This window comes from Echiichthys vipera (assembly GCF_963691815.1).
Source record: "Echiichthys vipera genome assembly, chromosome: 11".
Classification (NCBI taxonomy): Eukaryota; Metazoa; Chordata; class Actinopteri; order Perciformes; family Trachinidae; genus Echiichthys; species Echiichthys vipera.
This window is the reverse complement of record NC_139836.1, coordinates 9,909,571-9,931,013: the sequence shown is the minus strand read 5'-3', so window position 1 is coordinate 9,931,013 and position 21,443 is coordinate 9,909,571. Positions and strand designations below refer to the sequence as shown.

At 42.6% G+C, this 21,443-nt stretch overlaps 2 protein-coding genes across 2 annotated transcripts; one reads left to right on the top strand and one right to left on the bottom strand.

The window, feature by feature from the left end:
* Positions 1–3,771: 3,771 nt before the first annotated feature.
* fignl1 (fidgetin-like 1) lies at positions 3,772–5,721 on the bottom strand (the record flags this gene model as incomplete). Its single annotated transcript, XM_083923313.1, has 1 exon — positions 3,772–5,721. The coding sequence occupies exon 1, from the start codon at positions 5,713–5,715 to the stop codon at positions 3,772–3,774; it is 1,944 nt and encodes a 647-aa protein (XP_083779439.1). The 5' UTR covers positions 5,716–5,721.
* A 2,405-nt stretch (positions 5,722–8,126) lies between these two features.
* On the top strand, positions 8,127–14,658 carry ttl (tubulin tyrosine ligase). The gene is made up of 7 exons (XM_083923481.1): positions 8,127–8,847; positions 9,065–9,143; positions 9,275–9,507; positions 9,762–9,897; positions 9,991–10,260; positions 11,375–11,518; positions 11,951–14,658. The coding sequence occupies exons 1-7, from the start codon at positions 8,679–8,681 to the stop codon at positions 12,147–12,149; spliced, it is 1,230 nt and encodes a 409-aa protein (XP_083779607.1). The 5' UTR covers positions 8,127–8,678; the 3' UTR covers positions 12,150–14,658.
* Positions 14,659–21,443: the final 6,785 nt, after the last annotated feature.

The window sequence follows — 21,443 nt, the reverse complement described above, 5'->3', positions numbered from 1 at the left end:
TTTAAGAAACAGACAGTTAACAGGATCCAACAAAATGTTAGTACTCAAGGTTTTTCACACTTCACATGGCTGTGCCCCATTAATGGAGCGGTGGATGGCCATAGTAGAATAATCCCTGCTTACATTGTGAATTGTGTCACTGTGTTTCTCAACATGTGGAAACTTCATCTGTTGGTGGAAAGTAACAAAGGAATTCTGCAGTACTTGTACTTTATTTGAGTATCTCTATTGCATGCTCTGTACTTCTGGACTACACCTCAGAGAAGAATGTTGTACGTTTAACTTCACTCCATTTATTCACCGCTAACATTACTAGGTACTTTTTGGATTTTGCATTAAATACACTTGATTAGATTAAAGATAAAAGCAGTGGTTCCCAATCTGCCCGCCTGTAAAAACTCACAAGTAAGCAGTATGTACTCGCGGCCTCTTGTCACATATGTCTGAGTTGTTAGCAGTTCCACCAAAGAAACATTTCCCCTCTTAACTTCTCACATGGTTTCATTGGAACAGTTTGAGGCCCAAAGAGGTAAAGGTATTGCATATTTTACAATACAAGATTAGGGAAATGACAAAAAAATCTAAATATATGTAGCAGAACCGTTTCCTTATACTATAAAGTATCTCACAACCACTCACATCTAACTGGTGACTCTTGGAGCCAGTGGACTAAACAGCCAAAGTGCATATGAAGCTAAAAGCAGCTACACAGTAAACAGCCTATAATAATAGGTTACCACACACATTGTCAGCAGAAGGAGTATGTTTACTTTTGAGACAACCCTAAGGTTTCAGTCATGATTGGTTTGGTGACACCTGTGCTCACTGGTGGTAACAGCAACTGCAGTTTGAAACTACTGCACGACCGCGTTGTCAGAAGCAACTGAAACTGGTGTGTCGATCGAGAGTGCAGACAAACTCCTGCTGCTCTGATAAGTCTGTCAATAGAAATGATTCATAGTAATTGCAGATGGAAGCTGATTTCACGCTGCACACAACACAAATCATTTTCTGAAATACATTACTAGTAAAACTGGATTACAGGTACTGTTTCCTATGAATTTCCAATTCAAATTCAACGCAGAAATGGCACCAACGGTGAAAACGACTTTGTCGAGAAGTAGTCACAGAATGTAGACGCAATTAACGGCTATTTTTGGAAAAATGCATAAATAATAGGAACAATGGGGTCTGAGGATCCACATTAAAGATTCTTTATTTACCTTAGTTCCACTGTTTTTGATGTTTTGTACTCCATACCAGACATCTGAAAGGAATCTTAAGGAATATAACTTCAAGTACATTTTGCTGTTAAATACTTTTGTTTTGATTCATTTGACATATATATCTATAATAGGTCATACACTGTGACAACTACATATTATTACTTATTTTTACTTTGAATGACCTTTTCTTCTTCAATTTGTCTCAATGCATTTGTGTAAAGCACTCTGGATTGTACCGTGTTGTTAATGAACTGTTCTACATAAAAAAACTACTTCCACACCTTTACTCTTTAGACGTTTTGTTGTTTTGAATACATGGCTTTATTTTGTAAAGGAGTATTTTCTCTTTACGTATAAGTGAAAGTTGTGAATGCTTCCTCCATCACTGTCTTCACCTGATCTGTGAACAACAATATACCCAAACTCTTTATCTCCAGGTTACTTACATACTCAGCTGATACATTTCTGCCTCTGTCTGAAATGTCACTACTCCATATTTAAATTGAAATGAAGAATATTGGCAGAAATAAACGTGCTGTGTGAGTTTGTGACCGCATAACCCCAGATGTGACCACTGCTGCACAGCCAGTCAATTTGAGCTACAAGCTCACACCATATGGCACAGTTCTCAGCTCATACCCTATGGATCCCACCAGCACCAGAGGAATTCTGTGCATCTGTCCCAGTCCAGCTGTGAGGGCTCCCTGTGTTCGGTGATGCCCGAGGGGCTGTTGTGTGACCATTTTCACTGCTGGCTAATTCAACAAAGTTTCAATACAGTGGCCAAGCACACATGTCTGAAATATTTATCATGGACTTGACAAAAAGATGAAAAATAAATGAAAGTCTTTTTTCATGGTCTTCCAGATCTTCAGAGATCGTTTCATTAAATTTACATGAGAATTTCATTTCATGTGTGCACAATCTATAATGGTCCTCAATAGCATAGTGTATGTATGACCGGGGAAGCATCCGACTTAAAAAAGAACATCAACAACATTAAGAATCTGTTGACCAGAGTTCCCTCTTGGCGATGGATTAACCAAGTTTGTGGGGTGTGTAAAGCAAGTGGCTGCCTTATTTATTAATACTAATACGGAAAATGACCTGGAGTTTGAATATAATATATATACATGTACAGCAGTGCTAAGAATGAAATCATGGCGCTCATGCTTATTTTCTAATAAAAAGGATGTATTGCAGTATTGAGTCCACTGCTGTCTTAATCACTCACAGGGAGACGCAAAGGTTTCAGCCTTTTTTCTTTCTTTCATGAGACCCAGTAAAGTGTGTGTCGCCCAACCTCCGTGGATATGATTAGCACATCCAGCCTTAGGAACATTTCACGATGAGACTTGAGGCAAAATAGAAGAGATGTGCAAATGTAGCTCTTAAACCAGTGATCACACTGCCCTCTGTGGATTAGACAGGAAGGAGGATCAAATGGGGAAATGCCACAACACACTGGAGATAAACTTACGGGGGCAATTTCAATTTTATTATGAACAAACATGTTGGTAATGTAATTAATTGAAACAAACAAAACAAATTGCAAGGTAAATCTTGACATACTGTATATGAAATAGGGAAAGAATACTAAATATGCAAAAGGTTCATCTTCAAAGCATTACAAAAAAGATGATCATGGCTATAAAAGACCAACGTGGCGCTGAATGCTTGAACGTAACCACAAGGAAACCGTAAAATGAATATCCAAACAAAACAGTCTGGCCTGTACAAACTGCTGGGGGAAATTTTCAGAGCAATTTCTCCATACAGAAAAGTCTCTGGCTGCACGTCAGACATTTTCAAAACTGATATTAGGACGGTGTTCATTTATTTCAGCTGGGATGTTTATATTTTTTGTGTAGTCACAACAGCTTGTAAGTAAGCAGGATATTAATGGTTGTAAAGCGATTAAGTTATCAACTGAAATGATCTGTTAGACACACTGGGACTGGTCAAAATAATGCAATCTAACGCACATCTGTGCACTTAGAAAACTACCTTTGTGAAGCTTAAAATATGTTAGGCTTTTAGGAGAGACTGTCACAGGATCGTCCAATTGTAGAGATGCACTGATCTGGCAAACATCAGGCTCAACCTACACATTGCTTTCCCAACTCTGTAAAACAAGATAAAAAAAAAACCCCAGATATTTTATTGAATAGTTATAAAAATAGTAAATCATGCACCAGAAACTTCAGAATCAACAGGAATTACAATTCTTCTAAATGCAGCTATAAATTGTTTCAAAATATAAACAGGAATTATAATTCCAGTATATAATGTATAAAGTATATAAACATATGAACTGAACTGAACTGCCTCATGGTCACCGATAACTGATCCGGCTATTTGACCCCCGGCCTGATATCAGTGCATCTCTGTCCAGTTGTGAGGTAATTTTTTCGGCAATAGTGCAAGGTGCTCCTGCTCCTCTGGTCCACCCACTATATTCAAGATCTACATATTTCATTAGAGGTGAAATGTTTCTTTCATAACATCCATAAACTTAGTAGAGGTTTAATCCGGATGAGAAGCCTTATCGTCCACATCCAAAAGTCCTATTCCACTCTTCATACAGCTCCAAGTCTTTGGATGAGACGCTGGGCCGTACTGTCTTCAAAGCCTCCTGAAAGTCAGTGTAGAGGATTGGTCGTACTTGATCCGCAGTGATAGTGGTGATGTCACTGAGCTGGATACTGCGGATGGGCCCCAGCGCCGCCTCTCGACACAGCTGCGTCATGTCAGCCCCTGAGAAGCCCTCCGCGGCTGTTACCACGCTCTCCAGCTCTTGGTCCCTCAGCTGGTTCTTCTCTTGAGCCATGAGGTTAGTCACTATCTGCCGTCGGGCGGTTGCTTCGGGCAGGGGGATGTATAACCTCTTTGCCAGGCGTCGTCGGGCTGCCTCGTCTATCTCTTGAGGCCGGTTGGTGGCGCCCACCACCAGAATGCGGTCCTCGGCTGCCGTGGCTGCCCCATCCAGCTGAACCAAGAACTCTGTCTTTATCCTGCGTGACGAGTCATGCTCCCCGTCCGTCCGCTGGGACAACAGTGAGTCAATTTCATCTATAAAAATGACAGCGGGCTGATGGCAGCGGGCAATGGCAAACAGGGCTCGCACCATTTTTTCTCCCTCGCCCACCCACTTGGATGTGAGAGATGAAGCGCTGATGCTAAAGAAGGTGGCACCTGACTGGCAAGCTATGCATTTTCCAATCAGAGTTTTCCCGGTCCCTGGGGGTCCAAACAACAGGATGCCTTTGGGTGGACCACGGAGGCCAGTGAATATGTCAGGTCGCAGCATGGGCCAGACCACAATCTCCTTTATGGTGGCCTTGGCAAACTCAAGGCCTGCTATGTCATCCCAGGCAACAGGTGGCCCGTGGTCCATGATCTCACTCATGATCAGCTCGATTATCTTTGGCTCAAAGTTTTTCAGGCGCTCATCCAGGATTTGAGGTTCCTGATTGGAATTATGGCTCGCTCCTCCTCCTTCTTCCTCCTCCAGTCGTGGAATAGGTGACACAAATTTAGAAAACGTACCACGAGGCCTGTTTGCACCCAGAGATTTCTTCATAGTTGCTGCCATCCCAGTGGTCTGACCTCTCTGGGGTTGATAGGAGTGTTTTTTCTGCTGATCAACAAAAAACTGCTCACGAGCCGTTTTAAAGTTGCTTCCGGCTCGCAAATCAGTGCCTGCTTGCCCTCCGTGTTGTCCCCTGCCACCATCCTCTCCATCTGTACCGAAGAAATTCTTCCGCTTGGATGGGTGGGAGGTGGGGAAGACGGGGGTCTGATAGTTGTGTGTGCCCCATGCAGGGCCAGGGTTTCCCTGGGGAAGAGCTGAAGAAGAATGACTAAACACAGACTGTGGTCTGGCTGGAAGTCGGGAGAATGAGTTTGGATTACCGGACATTCCCTCAGAGCCTCTTGGCCTCTCTAAAGTAATATTAGTAGCAGGATTACTGGTAGTGTTTTTAATCTCAGTTTTAGGCTGCGGTGGACCTATAGGTTTGAACAATGCAGCCTCTGACCTGACTCCAGTAAAAGCAGCAGACAGGGAGCTGCTCTCTTGTCCCACTGTGATGTTAACATCGTCTGGTGCCACCAGGGAGCTCCCTCCCTCTGTCCCAGCCTGAATCATTTTCTGCACGCAGGGCAGCTCCAGCACGCTCTCCGCAGTCAGGGACGACTCCCATTTGTCACTGTAGTTCCTCTGACTGCGGGCCAAATGCAGCGCACTATCTGCATAGTTGTTAAGCCCTGTGAGGGGGTCATCCGAGTCCAGCACTGCAGCGTAGCGCTCAGAGTAGGTCCTGAGCAGGCTGGCCATGCCGGCCTGAGAGAGCTGGGAGCTTGCCCATGCATACTGAATGGAGAGGATGTGGGCCCGGTAGGCATCGGCCGTCTGTTCAGGTGTACAGTTGCCAGATGAAATGTCAAAGGACCTCCTCTGCCATTCGTCCAGGTGTGCTCCACTCATGCCTGGCCTGCTCCAGTCTGATGAAGGAGAGGGGACAAAAGGTTATCAAAAATACATGACCTCAGTCAAAGCCAGGATACACATCACCCCTGACCCGTACACACAAAACAGATACATTTCATTACATTACAGTCTGATATGTACTGACATATGGTACAGGGACACAGTAATTTAGTGTTACAATGCTGTTAACTTTGGTGACTCATAAGAACAGATTTAAAAAGAAAGCCTGGTTTAAATTGAAGCAGCAGAGGCTGGCTGAGATATCCTGATTTTCAGTCAATAATATGGCTCAATTAACTGCAGTCCCAAACTGATGCATTGCATCTCTGCGTTAAGGCCCTCCCTTCCAGGTAAAACCTCATTTCCCATTTTAAATCATGCTTTGATTGTGTCCATTGAACATCTGAGATAATCTTTAATCAGTGTTGCCGAGGCAGGTGACTGCTGGGGCCCCGGAGGCTGACAAACTTTAAACTGCAGGAGGCTATCTGACCTCACTAAAGAGGCCCTACCTGACTCCACTATTCTTCTGGTTTTATTGTTCTGTTTTTGTCCCCTGATGTTTTTATTATTCTTCCTTTTTATATGTTTGAATGACATTTTTTAATGTTTATATTCATATTTTGAAAACAACCCGGGTGGCGTGAGAGCTCTACACAGTGGTGTGGAGGCTCCTGTCTCCCTGGGGGGGTGTCCCTGTGGCGGCGTCCCCTGCAGCCATGAACCACGATTCCTCTCGGTGTGCCCCCAGAGGTAGCTTCTTCCTCACCTCAGATCTCGGTGCCTAGCCATGTCTCCTCAGCAACAGCTAGTGTGTGCGTGTGTGTGTCTTAGTGTATCTCTGTGTATGTTTTTTCGGGGGGAGGTTTGAGTTTTTATGGTGTTTCTTTGTTGTTCATGTTTTGTTTTGATTTTCATTTTCTGTAAGGCACTTTGTGCTACTGTTAAAGTATGAAGAGTGCCATATAAATAAAGAGTGATTAATTGATGCATTTCGCCATTAGGTCAGATTATTTATAACACAATGGTTATGAAGGCTGGCTCGAGGGGCCCCCATTGAATTTTTGACTACAGCCCCAACAGACTCTAGCATCGCCTCTGTCAAAACACAAAGGGTTGTTTTCTCAGTCTTGAACATAAGACTATGGTCCTGACAAAGCTCCTCCAGAGCCACGGACAGCAATATACAACTATTTTCACCGGATGTGCAAAACTGGTCGAACGCCTCTTTAACTATATGTAGCTAATCCTGCGTTAAATGTCTAACTTGCTCATGAATATGTGGCTGTAGCGATACTGGAGGGACGTGTACTGGCAAACCTGCTGCAGTGTTAGGTTTAGGTTATCATTCATCCAACTGACAGTACACCTAGCCTACACATATACTTCTAACTTAACGGACTGTAACAGGCAGACCACACAACAAGCCATTATACTGACGATGAAGGACGGCACTTACTATCAGGGATATCTTCAGCTATTAGGACAAAATAAAAAGGTGCTACGCTTCAAACACGTTATAACGTTAACTCGATGAAAGGTGCCGTACTTCAGCCTTTAACGAGCAGTTAGTTGTTCCCGCCACCTGTTTCTTCTTTAGCAGTACGACTTCCTGCCACGTCCCAATTCGTTATATGAAAACCTAAATTAGTATTTCAAAATCGCTTTCACTTAGTGTCAAAAACTAGCGAAGACTAACAAAATATGTTTCAATATTCAGCTGACAAAACGTCGTTTTATGGGGGAAAATATGTAAATAATAAAGAGCTTAACGGAGGCAAATAACTTATTTGACAGTATTGGAACGGGACCACTAACTTGTCACAGCTCGGGAGTGCTCAATTTATCCCCCAGGGTCGCCCAGAAAGTGGTTACTGTGCTACGCTGCTCTTTCAATTTCCCTGTAAAGCTTACTGGTTCATGATTTTACAAGTATGAACTACGAGATAGTCTTACCCGAAAGGAGAACCCCTTTCCTGAGTTTTAAAACGTACTTTCTTCGGACTGTTGTTATGTCACATGGGCCTAATGGTCCAACCCAGCTATCTGGAAGCGAGGTGTACAACGTGCTACACCGCCATCTTGTGGCGACAACACGCCAACACTCTAAACAAATGCAACGATTAGTGTGTCGCTTTATCGTGTTGCATTCTGGGGAATAGAGTTCCAACGTAGTTTAAATTCAGGCGAACACTGAATTCCGGCATTCATTATTTTTTAAAGAAAGGGTACTTTCACATAAATTGTATTACAAATTGTTTTAATTACTGTTGTTGTGTATAAGAAACGCTTAAATATAAATTACTCTTGACATTAGTGTACGCCTGAACTACACTAACCACAACCGTGGAGCTTTTTGTTGACGTTGTCGACTCTGGATGACAGCGAGTGCTGAGCTTCAGGGGGAGCGTCCGCCGCCGGTGGGAAAATACGCTGCAGTTTGAGATATTGTGTAGCTAACTAGGTAGTTAGTTAACGTTTCGCACTATTCGGCATACAATTATTTGTCTTTGCTGAGAGATACCGGAAAAGTTTCCCGGTTAGCTCTTCGCAGTGGCCACAGTCCGTTAGCTAAAGCTAAACCGGAGACGGGACCCTAATGAATCCAGACGGGACCAGCCCCAGGAGCCGGGCAGCAGCAGTCAGTCACACCCTGGTCTGGGGTTAGAGAGGAAACCCTGTCTGCGCAGCTATTCTTCACATGTTGCGATGCTTTATATGAATACATGCTAACCTTAGACCTCTGAATTGAAGCTTGAGAACAATATTGTGAGTTAACTGGGAAGTGTGGGCTGGATATGACTGACTCATCATTATGGCACGGACAGAGGAGATAACCCCGAATAGTCTGTCTGCTGCAGTGCCAACCAGACAGCATAACTAAGTTAGCTACAGAGCTAAGTGATTTACACATCCAATCGTTTCTATTATACACGTACCCTCGTAGTAACCGTGGCATTATGAATACCCCGATGTACACGTTTGTCACCCGTGATGACAACAGCACTGTGTATGCAGAAGTTTCCAAAATCCTCCTCTCAACTGGACAATGGAAGAGGCTGAAAAGAGACAATCCCAGATTCAACCTTATGCTGGGTGAACGGAACAGACTGCCCTTTGGACGTTTAGGTAAAGATGCCTTTCTCTTACTTCACATGATGCTGACAGCAGACTCAAAAGCCTGTTGGTATGTTCGGTGTACACCCCCTCAGGAGGATTTGACAGCTGTTTTGACTGTGTAGGGCTGCCTGCACCACCATCCTGTGGAAAGATTGTGTCTTTCATTTAGATGTGCAGTGGAGGCTCTGAGTGTACTTTTTAAAATGCCCTCACTTGGACTTTACAGGTCATGAACCAGGACTGGTGCAGCTGGTGAATTACTACAGAGGAGCAGACAAGCTTTGCAGAAAGGCGTCTTTGGTCAAGTGTGTATCTGTTTTTGTTATGTATCTTTTGCTGTCATTCATGTTGCTAGTGTGCTTTTTGTGCAAATTAATTATTCAAAGGGAGTTACATTAGCTGATCATGTACTTTCTTTTTTCTTTTTTACCTCTAGGCTTATAAAGACCAGCCCAGAGCTGTCCGACTCCTCTAACTGGTTTCCAGAATCCTACATCATCTATCCTACTAACCTCAAAACCCCTGTTGCTCCAGCTACAAATGGCATTAGTCATCTGAAGAACAATCCCAAGACAGATGAGCGGGAGGTTTTCTTGGCCTCCTATCACTCTAAAAAAGAAAGTGGGGAGGGCACTGTGTGGATAGCCAAGTCCTCTGCCGGAGCTAAAGGTAAAATCTATTATCCAGGTTTAATTGGTTTAAATCCAAGACACAAGTTGAACTTAGTCTGATATCCTCCCTGCAGTGTCTTCTTAAATTATATTAACTTGAATCAATTAGATGACATACTCTTTCTGAGCTATTTTAAAGAGTTGTGCTTTGCCAAAAGCAACCATTTTCCCTTGATAAATCCCCTTTTATGTGACCTACTGCTTGTGTTGCTCACAGTTTTAAATCATGGCATCTTGTTTTTATTGAAACAGGTGCTGGTATTTTGATATCCCATGATGCTAATCAGCTGCTGGAGTACATTGATAATCAGGGACAGGTTCATGTTATTCAGAAGTACCTGGAGAAACCTCTGCTTCTGGAGCCGGGACATCGGAAGTTTGACATCAGGCATGTCTTTTATGTTTAACCCACAGTGAATGTTGCCAGTCAGTCTGGACTTTGTAATTGAGGCTGTTATTAGTTTTGGTATGTTATTTCCAGGAGCTGGGTGCTCGTGGACCATCAGTACAACATCTATTTATATCGAGAGGGTGTGCTGCGCACGTCCTCAGAGCCCTACAACAGCTCTGACCTCCAGGACATGACCAGCCACCTGACCAACCACTGCATCCAGAAGGAGCACTCCCAGAACTACGGACGGTATGAGGAGGGGAACGAGATCTTCTTTGATGAGTTCAGGCTGTACTTGCTGAACACTCACAATGTCACCATGGAGGCCACCATATTACCTCAGATCAAGCAGATCATAAAGTAGGTCCTTCTTGTTTTTGCTGCAGTTTTAATTTCATTTTTTTATTTTCACATCACTTAGCTTCCACACATCACGTTGAGAGCTGAAATTCATAATTAAAAAAAATCACATACCAGTCTTATACTGTATCCATTCCAAACACAAGAATGAGCATAGATGTCAAGTCAAATGCGTCCTAGTTGACAGTAACATTTTCATCATTACTGCTTCAATACATAAATTCATATTATATTTGTTGATGTTTGATAGGATTGTGGACTAAAAACAGAAAATGCCCAAACAGTCCAAACTGAAAGATCTTGGCAAACTGCTATGTCATTTTTGTTATTTCAGTCAAACTTGGTCGTCACTGTTTGGGTTTATGACCAAATAACCGCAAAACTAATGACGTTCCCCTCAGCTGTACTTTATTTCAGCGCTAATTAGCAAATACTAGAATGCTAATACGCTAAACTAATGTGATGAATGTGGTAAACATCTTACCTGCTTAACACCAACATGCTGGCATCATCGTTGTGAGAAATTGGCTCAATACGCACAGCCAATCCGTAACAGAGTCCTGTGTCGACCTATGTTTACAAAGAATTTCTTCTTTGAACTTCTTTGGCACATCAACACGGCTCTTGGCTGCAGAAAAATGTAATTATTGCGGTGCTGTTTGGTTTGTTTTCGGCTTAGTCTAGTTCACTGCCATATGAGTGAGAATAAAGCTATTCACATTTGAAATTTGTGTTTTAAAACATTTCAGCCCCTAAAATACCAAAGATGTCATTATCAAGACAGAAAATCAAATCACAAAACTATACAATTAGCACATATGCACATATAATATTTAATGCTAGTGATTGTGGTCCTGTATTACTTCTTAGATGTACATTTAAGTCTGAACTCCTCTCTAATGAGCTTCCTCGATGTTACTTCTGTGACTTTTGAATCTATTAAATACCAGCTACCATCAATTGATGGAGGCATTTTTTATCGTGCATTCCCTTTTCAAATGGCAGTAGATGTCTGTAAAGGTCAAAGATTACTAAGTGCCTGAAATGCTCCTGATGAATATCAAGTGTCGGACATTCAGATGATTGGAAATGATTTTGCTGTCTGGTTCGACAGGAGCTGTCTGACGTGTATCGAGCCGACAATCAGCACCAAGCACCTGTCCTACCAGAGCTTCCAACTCTTCGGATTTGATTTCATGGTGGACGAGAGCTTCAAAGTGTGGCTCATTGAGATCAACGGAGCTCCAGCCTGTGCACAGTCAGTTACATTCAGCTGATCATACGTGTTCAAAAATGTTCTTAGCACCCTTTTCGGTTTGACTTTCATTTCATCTAGAAATCTTACAGCCCTGTACTCTGTCAGATCCATTCCTGCAGTCTACATTTAGACACATTGTTGGCTTTTTACAACAAGGGGAAAAGAAGCTCTGAATCTATTTCCCCAATTAAATATCTTTGGGTGAAATATTTGTTAGTCTTCCATGGAGGGTTACCATTTCATTTTTGGAGCTTTGACTCTTTAGTCAATATAAAAGTGTCATGTCAATAAATTTCCAATGCAAGATGTTAAATCAGTCACAACTAGATGTGGGTCACGTGAGTGTTTCCTATAAACTTCAGTAAAACTCATTAAATGTGTAACACAAGTGTGAGGGCAAGTTGACACTCCTGTTATCTGTCCCGCCTCCAGGAAACTATATCCAGAGTTATGTCAAGGTATCGTGGACGTGGCCGTTTCCAGCGTCTTCACCATGAACAGCGCCGGCGACTCCTCATCTGCGTCCTCCTCACCTTATTCCTCCTCCCCGTCCTCCACGTTCACCACCAACTCCTGCTCCTCTCCCAAACTGAGAGGGCCTCTTCACGTGGGCCCTTTCACTCGATTGTAAGCACACACACAGATACTCCCCTTGTCTCCTCCGTACAGCTTCTTCATGCTCTGTCCTCACTCCTAAACTCTCCCTGAGAAGTAGCACATGCCAGCGAGCCGAGCCTTTAATTGTACCTCGCCCGTCACGCCCTGAGGGAGTCTTTCTTTCTATGGAAATCACCGAGCTGCAGAAAAATAATCCCTGCTCTCCTCATTATGCATATTATGAATGTGAGGATGGTGACGAAGGGATCGACAAACTTTCTGGAAGTTTCTGAATGAGGACAGACGCCTGTCCATCTCAGTCCCACCTCCAGTTTCTCTACAAGCAGATGAATGGAGGTCCGAAGGATGCAGAAACGCTCCAACTGAGACTGTAGTGCCTTACATTTCCAGCCACGCTCCCTTAAAAAGACTGCCAGTTAGCTTGCTCTGTTACTGTGACTCGTATTTGTTCTATAAGCCTTTGCACTGTTGCTCAGTAAAGTCAATGCGGTCATGATCAGTCCACAAGAATTATTATCAAACAAATTACTTGACATTTGAGATCCTTGCAAATCTGTGTCATTTTGAATGCTATTTTTCTCATCAGACATGTTTGAAATGTTTAAGTTTTTTTTTTTTGCAGCTTGTCTGCAGCTATCTGTAGCCATTAGTTTCATTTAGGAATGCTAATAGCAATCGAGACTAATATACTAACCCTAACCCAATGTGTCCGATGAGCTAAACATTCAAAATGTCAAGGTTTGCCCTGAGAATCAACATTCCTCTTAACTTAACTGTGTGGACACAGCATTTTATTTACATTCAGGGCAGTGAAATATAAGTGAACAGGGAGCCTGTCCTTCATCTGGTAAAGGCAGGTCTAAGTCCGTCCTAAGTGGTGTCCCTGACCTCTGACCTCTCCATGGCAGAGATGAAAGAAAAAGAGAACTCCCAAAAGGGGAAAGTATCAGCCTACATTGTTCTGTTCTCAACTAAATCTTTACAACATACTGTAGTCCAGCTTTTATTTTTTATTTGAAGAGAGCATGTTTTTGTGCAAGCATGTAGTAGAATGCATCCTCGTACAAACCCCCACAGCACCTTTAGCCCCCAATTTGTAAAAAAAAGCTGCCCCAATGACTGTTATTTCTGATGTATGAAAAGCTAGACTGTCATCGTAAAGTGTCGTCAATAAGTGTGTGGATAATGTTTTTGAGCTGTTGTAATGAACGTAAAGTAGATTGTACAAAGTGTGTTACAGACCCCGTGAAATGAAAATAACAGGACACAAGATAACAGAGCTGGTGGAGACAAAAACAAAACACTACGCTACTTCATACTTTCTACATGGTCTTATCAAACACACTGTGTCAAATGTGTTATTACCAAAGAAGAAAAGCCAGACACAGGTCTTCATCCTGTCACCGCCTCTTCTTCAGTTACTGCTTGTGTTTGATCACGGCACTGTCTGAACCACTTTCTACACTTTTATTTCCATCACAGTTGCATTTCATGACTGATTTTCTTTTTGTTTCATGGGGTCCTTGAAATATTTCAGTTCTTCCCTTGTGATTAATCTCTTAATGAATAGATTAGACCTTAGCGGTGTGTTTTATGTTCCATTCTTTAGAAAGAATGTTTAGTTCTTCCTCAGACAATAAACTTTATATCAGTTGAAAGTTTGTGTCGCTGCACTTTGGGTAGTTGATTCAACTGTTGTGTCCCCAGGGGCTCACATTAAACACAAAGAGTCATTGGAGGAGTTTTAGTAGGCGTGTCTCTCATTATGTTAGAATCCCTTCTGTTCCTCTCTTCTAACCTTAAACGAGGCTTTACTTCCAACGTTGTGAGTAACATTAGTTAAGGGACACCATCGGATGCATTTATTTACGTTTTACGCGCCGTGTGTTTGTATCTACAAGATGACTCTGGGAAATGAAGGATATGGAAGTGGCTGAAGGTCATAAAGATGGGATAGTTACAGAGTTAAAAGAAGATAGGATGAATCCATTTCTGTGATGTGTTGCAGAGCCCTGATGTAGCTGAAATAATGTTTGAAAGGTTGGAAAAAAATATCAGTGTTTTTATGTCCTGGTTGTGTTGACAAATGGGTTACACACATTTGCTGATTTTTGAAGTATCTGAAGCAAACTATCAGTATTTGAATTGAATTAATAGGGAAATGTCTTTCCGTCAAAGGGAGAGGTGCCTTAGGGGGAATTGCATATTGATTTAAAAAAAAGAAGCAATGGACCCCCAGCGTTTAAATGCACCTTCATTTGTTTGTTTGTATTGGAGTGATTTTGCCTCATTCATTATAAGACCCATTTTCAATTCTGTGATGTCCTTTTTATTAGGTTTCTCTCATATGTTTCCTCATCTTTACCAAAGATCAAATTCCTGCTGTATTTCCAGTGTTAAATAATGGTCCGTTGTTGCTGTAATCTGGACATTATCACATCAATTGGCCAACATGATCAGAAATCAAAGATCATATATTCAGAGTGATGTCTGTGCCGTGTTTTTGTTACGTGATGTTTTATCCCAACTCTTGCATGAACATTTGTCTTTATCAGAAACAATAAAACATATTACTATTATCAAGCATCTGTCGTGTGAACATTTGTGTTTTACATGGTTCCTTTGATTCCCTCCTGCTTCCACTCTTAGCTGAGCTTGGCTAAACAAATCCCAGACTAACTCTTGGTACTCAGACATGAAGTGATATCAAACAACACATTTGAGAACAAACATGCATGCCACCCTCCCTCCCAACTTTGTAGTGCTATTTAGTCCCAGATCAATTAGTTTCTTATGATACCAATATATGCACTCTAACTTGTCACAGCCTCTCAAAGACAACCCCAGTGGTCTCTGGCAGGAGTTGCCAAATCGATTTCAGGGGAGGCCCTGAATTGTGCAGACGCTGATCAGCAATTAAACCAGCTGATCAGCTGATCAACATGAACTAACCTCAGGGATCAAACTGCAGCTGCAGGTTTCATCTTCATCACCAGGTGTCACTGTGCTTTTTGATGACGTCACGTGCATAAACGCTAAATCCCGGTGAGTTTGACTGAGTGTCGCCGGGTGCGGTGGCGCGCGCCTATAATCCAAGTTACCGGGAGGCTGAGGCCGGAGGATCGTTTGAGCTCAGGAGCTCTGAGCTGCAGCGGACTATGTCGATCGGGTGTCCACACTAAGTTCGGTATCGATATGGTGCTCCTGGGGGAGCCCGGGACCACCAGGTCGTCTAAGGAGGGGTGCACCGGCCCAGGCCGGACACGGAGCAGGTCAAAGCCCCCGTGCCGCTCAGTAGTGGGATCGCGCCTGTGAATAGACGCTGTAGTGCAGCCTGAGGAATACAGCGGGACCCGCTCTTTTTACACTCTGGACACTCTTCAACACACAGCTGGGACACACACACGCTCAACAACACTGTCTTTACATGTTACAGCAGCTCCATCACTGCTGCTTCACTGTCTTCTTCCCATGGAAACCTGCACAAACCGCTGCTCTTTCTTTGTCTACAGCGGCTCCACCTGGAGGAAGGAGACATGAGCATCACCCACAGCACACACTGCAGCTTAAGGTTAAAATAACTCCAGATGTTTAGTTAAAAGACTGAACTACACAGCTGTACCTGCAGTAAAAGCCCCACAACCAGATATTCCAACTAACCTACTTATTACATTGTGTGCTATAGTTAAATCAATAATAATAATGTATCATATTTTATTAAGGAACCACATGATATATGTAAAATCTTAAAGGCCTTTCACACAAGAAATCCACTAAAAACATGACTGACATTATTATTTTTTTCATAAATAAAAATGAAATAAATTAATTAATTTAAATACTATTATTATGAATAATAATAATACGTTGAACTTCTATAGCACTGGATACACAAAGATACTTTACGAAAACAACAATGTATATATTATTATTATATATTTTGATATTATATTTAGTTTTATGCCGATAATATGAATCTTGATCCCCCCTTAGAGCGAGGTGTGACGGTAAAAACACACGTGCACAGAGCGCACGTGAAGGATTCCATGGTTGCTATGTTTTGTCTCCACGTGCATCTTTTATGAACATCATTGTTTAAACAAAAACAAAACCTCCAACGGTCAAGAAACGTTTTTCTCTCAAGTTTCACTCGACGCTTTCTTTCCCAGAAAGACTTTTAGCGCCGACTTGTTCCTGAGACTCGGATCAAAGACTCGGAGAGACTGAGGAGAGACTGAGGAAGCAGCTCCAGCATGGAAGATGTGAGCTTTGACCTCTGACACGGTTTCTTTTCTCAGTCTGACCGTGGAGGCTTTCAAAGCCTTCACTTCACTTTGAACAGGCTCTAAAGTGACCTGAAGGGACATGAACACGGACCACTGCTAAACAGTCTTTATCAATATTAATATGATATTCATATTAATAACCTGTATTACAGGGAACTGTACCGATCAACTCATCTAAAAAGACAAGAATAAACAAGAAGACATATTTCATCTCTTTATGTAGGCATATCTAATTATTAATATATCCTATAAATGGATATGTTTCATTTTTCTTTGACTGAATTTAAGTCTTGAGGCTTTGAAAAGTTGGTTCAGTGAAATCTAAGAAAAACCCCTAGTATTGCAGTAAAGTCGTTGGTGTAATCTGAAAAGTGCTTTTCATACAGATTGTTACAGTGTTGACGCGTTTCACCTCCTCTCTGAAAATAAAAGACTGCACCTTCATGCATTTGAGTGAACTGCTGCTGCACTGAAGAGTAAAGTGCTGTTTCAAAGACACCACAGTGCATCTTTCTCAGTAGTAGCACCCATTCACAGTGGTTCAGTGATAGTTTTAGTGCTGTTAATGTGATGAAACTGACATTTACATACAGAGCAGAAAACAGCTGGTTTGTTTCAGGGAAACCTCAGTAATCTCAGCCTCAGCGGGTTGAAGGGTTCAGTTGAATATCTAAATAAACAGCATTGTGTTGAATTAGAGTCCAGTCCTAAATGCAGGTTAATCATTACAGACTGAGGAGCCATCTCGCCTCCACGACCACAAACCCCGCAAGAGAAAGCGCAGCAGGAGCCAAAAGAGCCCCAACACCAACAAGGTACAACAGCAGTAAAAGTGTGTATCCTGAGAGATTTGATAGGAGTTTGAGCTTATTTTACATATTATTTTGAACATTATCTTTAGTGTGTAGTGTAGTGCTTTGATACCTGGTTATAAATGACTGTATTTGCCCAAACGTCTGTGGATATAAAGTACATGCATGCTACATATTATAAAATAACACCAAAAAACCACATGGCAGAAAACTGTGATGTCATGATTGAGACACTGGGGCCACCACGACATGACGCGTTACAGTGTGTCACACACTAAAGTTTGAAACCATGCACAAAGAGATCTTAAGTTAACTTACATGTGTTGACCTGAAAATATATTTCTGACGTCATATGTGACTGTGAAACAGAGCATTCATGGAAAAGAGCATTCATGCTCAGCACATGTGCCATTATACAAAATAAGAATAATCACAAGACCAAAACAAAGATGAGAATGAGTGGAAAAGCAATAAAATCATCATTAATCATCAATTCCTGACGCACTGCATATTAATGCGCTTTACATTTAAAAACACTTTCTTGAAGAATAAAAGGATTTGAAAATGAAAATGTGGACTTTGCATGTGTCTTTAGGACAATTTTAAGTTCAAAAACAACAGTGAAAAACACCATTAAAGAAATGAGAAACGTGCACAGAAAAAGTCCTCCTCAGCCAGGTGTTTTGAGATCATTTGTGTCACTAGAGTTCAGATTGTGCTGCTTCAGGTGCAGCTGTGTGTGTTGTGTTGCATTCAGGGCTGTTGTAATTCTGCACACTGTGAACAAACACAGAGGATCGCAGTGGACTGCAGAGTTTATCCTGGACTCAGGATCAGAGGTTTTTTACTTAATTATGTAAATGAAGGTGTAGCAGCTGTTTATTAGTCATGGGTTTATTTCTTTCTTTTGCGTGTCCGATATTATATATATATTTGCTTTCTTTGAACTAGATACATTTTGTATTTTCCTTTCCTTTATTTCTTTGGTTTGCTTAGTTGCTTTAGTTTAGTCTATTTAGTGTGTTTGTGTTTTATTTTGTAAGAACTGGGCAGCACCATTAGTGAGCCGTTAGGTTAGATTGTTCCCTTGTAACTCGACATAAAACAGATTATTATCAATAATGTGGAAGTGAGTGGAGATATTAGACAGTAGAAAGTTCTCGTCTCAGTGCCTCTAACATCCTGCTGGATGAGCCTGATCTCTAAGTATGAAGCCCCCCAGCTGGGGTCATGTTGGGAGGAAGTGTCTCGATGTGCTGGAAGAAAACCGAGGTCTTCAGCTTCTGGCAGGAAGTCCAGTCCCCTGAAGACTGAAGACTGAAGTGTGGAAGTTTAAAACAGACGGGTGTCTCGGCTCGCTGCCCTGCACCTTGTTCAGCTGAGAAACCATGTAAAGGTAAGAGGTCATCATGAATAATCCGATGAGGACATTAAAGGAGCATCCCTACAGTCTAAACATCACCCAGGACAAGACGTCTAACCTCCTCCTTGCCAGTGTTGCCATGACAGCCAGTCACATCCACATGTTGCTGGATGTGCTTCCTCATATTGAACCGTGTCCGTCTCCTGGAAGCTGCACTGACGTCTGTCTCCAGTGTCTCTGGCTGCTCTGCAGGCAGCTGACCCACTCACTGTTTGTCCTCATGCAGGTCTTCATGCGCTGCCTGGATGAAGAAGAGTTGTTCTGCTCGGTCGGTGCGTTTGGTTCCGCCTTGGTCGGTGCGTTACACTAAGTGATCAGTAAGTTTGATGTGTGGCTGCTCAGAGACCAGTGGGATTGGTTGTATGATGAGAAGTGTGGATAGAAGTGGAGAGGAAGTGTGTTGTGAGTGTTCAAAGTCTGATTTCTGGGGGTAAGCCACCTGATCCTGACACACCGCAGGATCACTTGAGTGAGTCTTGATGGCACAAACAGCAGCCACACTCATTAAACATGTGGCATTAGCTGTGTCAAGTCTTTTCCCTCAAATCTCTGGGTTTTAGTTCATAAAAGAGTTTTCAGTTTCATGAACATTTCATTTTTAGTTTGAACAGACGTGGTCTTTGATTCACGCCTCCATAAAACACTGGTGGAGACCCTGCAGCTCCTGATTGGCCACCAGCTGACACTGATTGGACAATTAACAAATTATGGGATGTGCTGCAGTGGCTCCTGCTGTTGCTAGGAGACAAAAATAATAATTTAACCTGACCTGAAGAGTTTTATTTCATCTATACTCTATATTGGTCAGACCAGACTGAAGTCCCATCTCCTCTAATGTGAAATAATAACTGCTGAATACATGTTTCCATTCAAACATTGATTAAAAACATTTGCAGCACAAGTAACGCATCGAGTTCAAAACAGTGACTTCAAGCTCTGACAGTATAGATTATATAGTTTTAGTAATTCTATAATAACTGTTGGTATAGTAATCATTAAGTAATTATAATGAACCCGTGTTCAGATGAAATAAAGCGATCCATCCAGATGTAAAGCAGTGATGTTACGCAGCCGTCTGAAAGGACTTGAACTGAACCAGTGGGACCTGCTCCGTTACTTTCTCCCTCTGTTCATCGCTCCACAGGCTTCTGAACGCAGGAAGAGACAGAGGCAGCAGGAGAGCAGCTCCAGAGGCCTCGAGGAGCCTCCAGAGAGAAGACTCCGTGAGAGTGATGCCGTCCTGTCTGAGCCCAGCCCCGGCCCGCAGCCCTCCACCTCCACCTCCACCCCAGAGGCCCGGCCGGAGGAGGTCCAGCTGGAGGTGAGTGCTCCAAATGTGTCCACGACGTCTGGTTTCCATCTGCCTCCTGTTCCTCTGTTGGTCACAACCACTCTGTCCTGGCTCCATGGTCCCCACATTCATCCCACACTCCTGCGTCAGTCTAAAGGGTGTAGTTTTAACCAGTTTGACACCACCCCTCTCTCTCCAGGAGCCCGTGGAGGACGTTGAGTACGATGACGTCATGGCCTTGCCCCTCTTACCCGGACCCCAAACCCCTGCCTTTGATGCGGTGGCCGAGATGGTTATGGCGTGGCTGACTGACTCTCCATTCAACCCGGAGATGTGACAGTACCACACACACACACACACACACGCACACGCACACCCACACGCACACACACGCACACATACGCATGCACACATGCACACATGCACGCACACACACACGCACACATGCACACATGCACACACACACACATACACACCTTTAATATTTAATTGTTTTAGTGTGTTGCTAAGTTAATAATTTCATAGTTTTACATTTTTTATTCCTTTTTAGTTTGTGGGTAAGTTTTATTCCATTTGTATTTAGTGCGTTCATAGGTTTTACATTTTTCTTATTCCTTATTGTTTTGATACGTTTTGACTATGATTCATATTTAGTGTGTTTAAGTTTGAACTATTTTACTGCTGTTTAGTTTGTAGATACCAAGTAAGTATTCACACTCACTGACACTTTCCTAAACAAGAGTCTAAAAAACAAAACCTCAGTAATTATTAATTTGCTCGTCACTAAATCCTGACAGCACAGTGAGACAGGCGAGCTGTGGAAAAGTCCGTACCTCTGCATCGAGCTGCTGCTCCCTGTCTGCTCCTGACGGCATCTGAGCGACCCCCAGCCTTTCACCACGGAGCCGTCTCTGACCCAGTAACAGTGATTCTGACTCCACTTTCTCATTTGAAACGTGTTTCTGAAAACACTTTGTGAGATAGAAGTCATACAGGAACAGATGTAATCAGGACTGTGTGGTTTCACAGTCTGAGTTCATTGATGCTGAATCAGAGACTCCTCTGCTCTGATGTGGTTCAGGGTCGTTGCAGTGAAATCTTGCAGATGCCATCAGAGGGAACCCCAGAGTTACATCACAGCTCCACAAATGAAAAAACAAACACAACATGTTGTTTTTTTGGGCCAGTTGCACTTAAAGCGTAATTTATACTAATTTAACTTTTTTTTCAGTCAGCCAACATAATTCAGCTTTCTCTTTTTGAAACTTTGTGGAGGAAGAACAGAGCTTTCAGAAGGTCTGTTTGCAGCGTTCCTTTAAACCTGGTTGTTGCTGCAGTGCACACGTCACAGACTTTCAAAGACAAGAACAACATTCTCCACCTTATACTGCACCTCTACACCCTAAAAAACATGTTCCATGCAACCCCTGAACCTCCACCTGCAGCCTCTGTCAGCAACCTGCAGCCTCCACCTACAGCCTCTGTCAGCAAACTG

Bases quoted from the DNA above. Each gene is read 5' to 3' on its own strand.
- ttl (XM_083923481.1), top strand. From the start codon at position 8,679: ATGAATACCCCGATGTACACGTTTGTCACCCGTGATGACAACAGCACT. The intron at 8,848-9,064 runs GTAAAGATGCCT...TGGACTTTACAG, and splicing joins ACTGCCCTTTGGACGTTTAG to GTCATGAACCAGGACTGGTG. The intron at 9,144-9,274 runs GTGTGTATCTGT...TTTTACCTCTAG, and splicing joins AGAAAGGCGTCTTTGGTCAA to GCTTATAAAGACCAGCCCAG.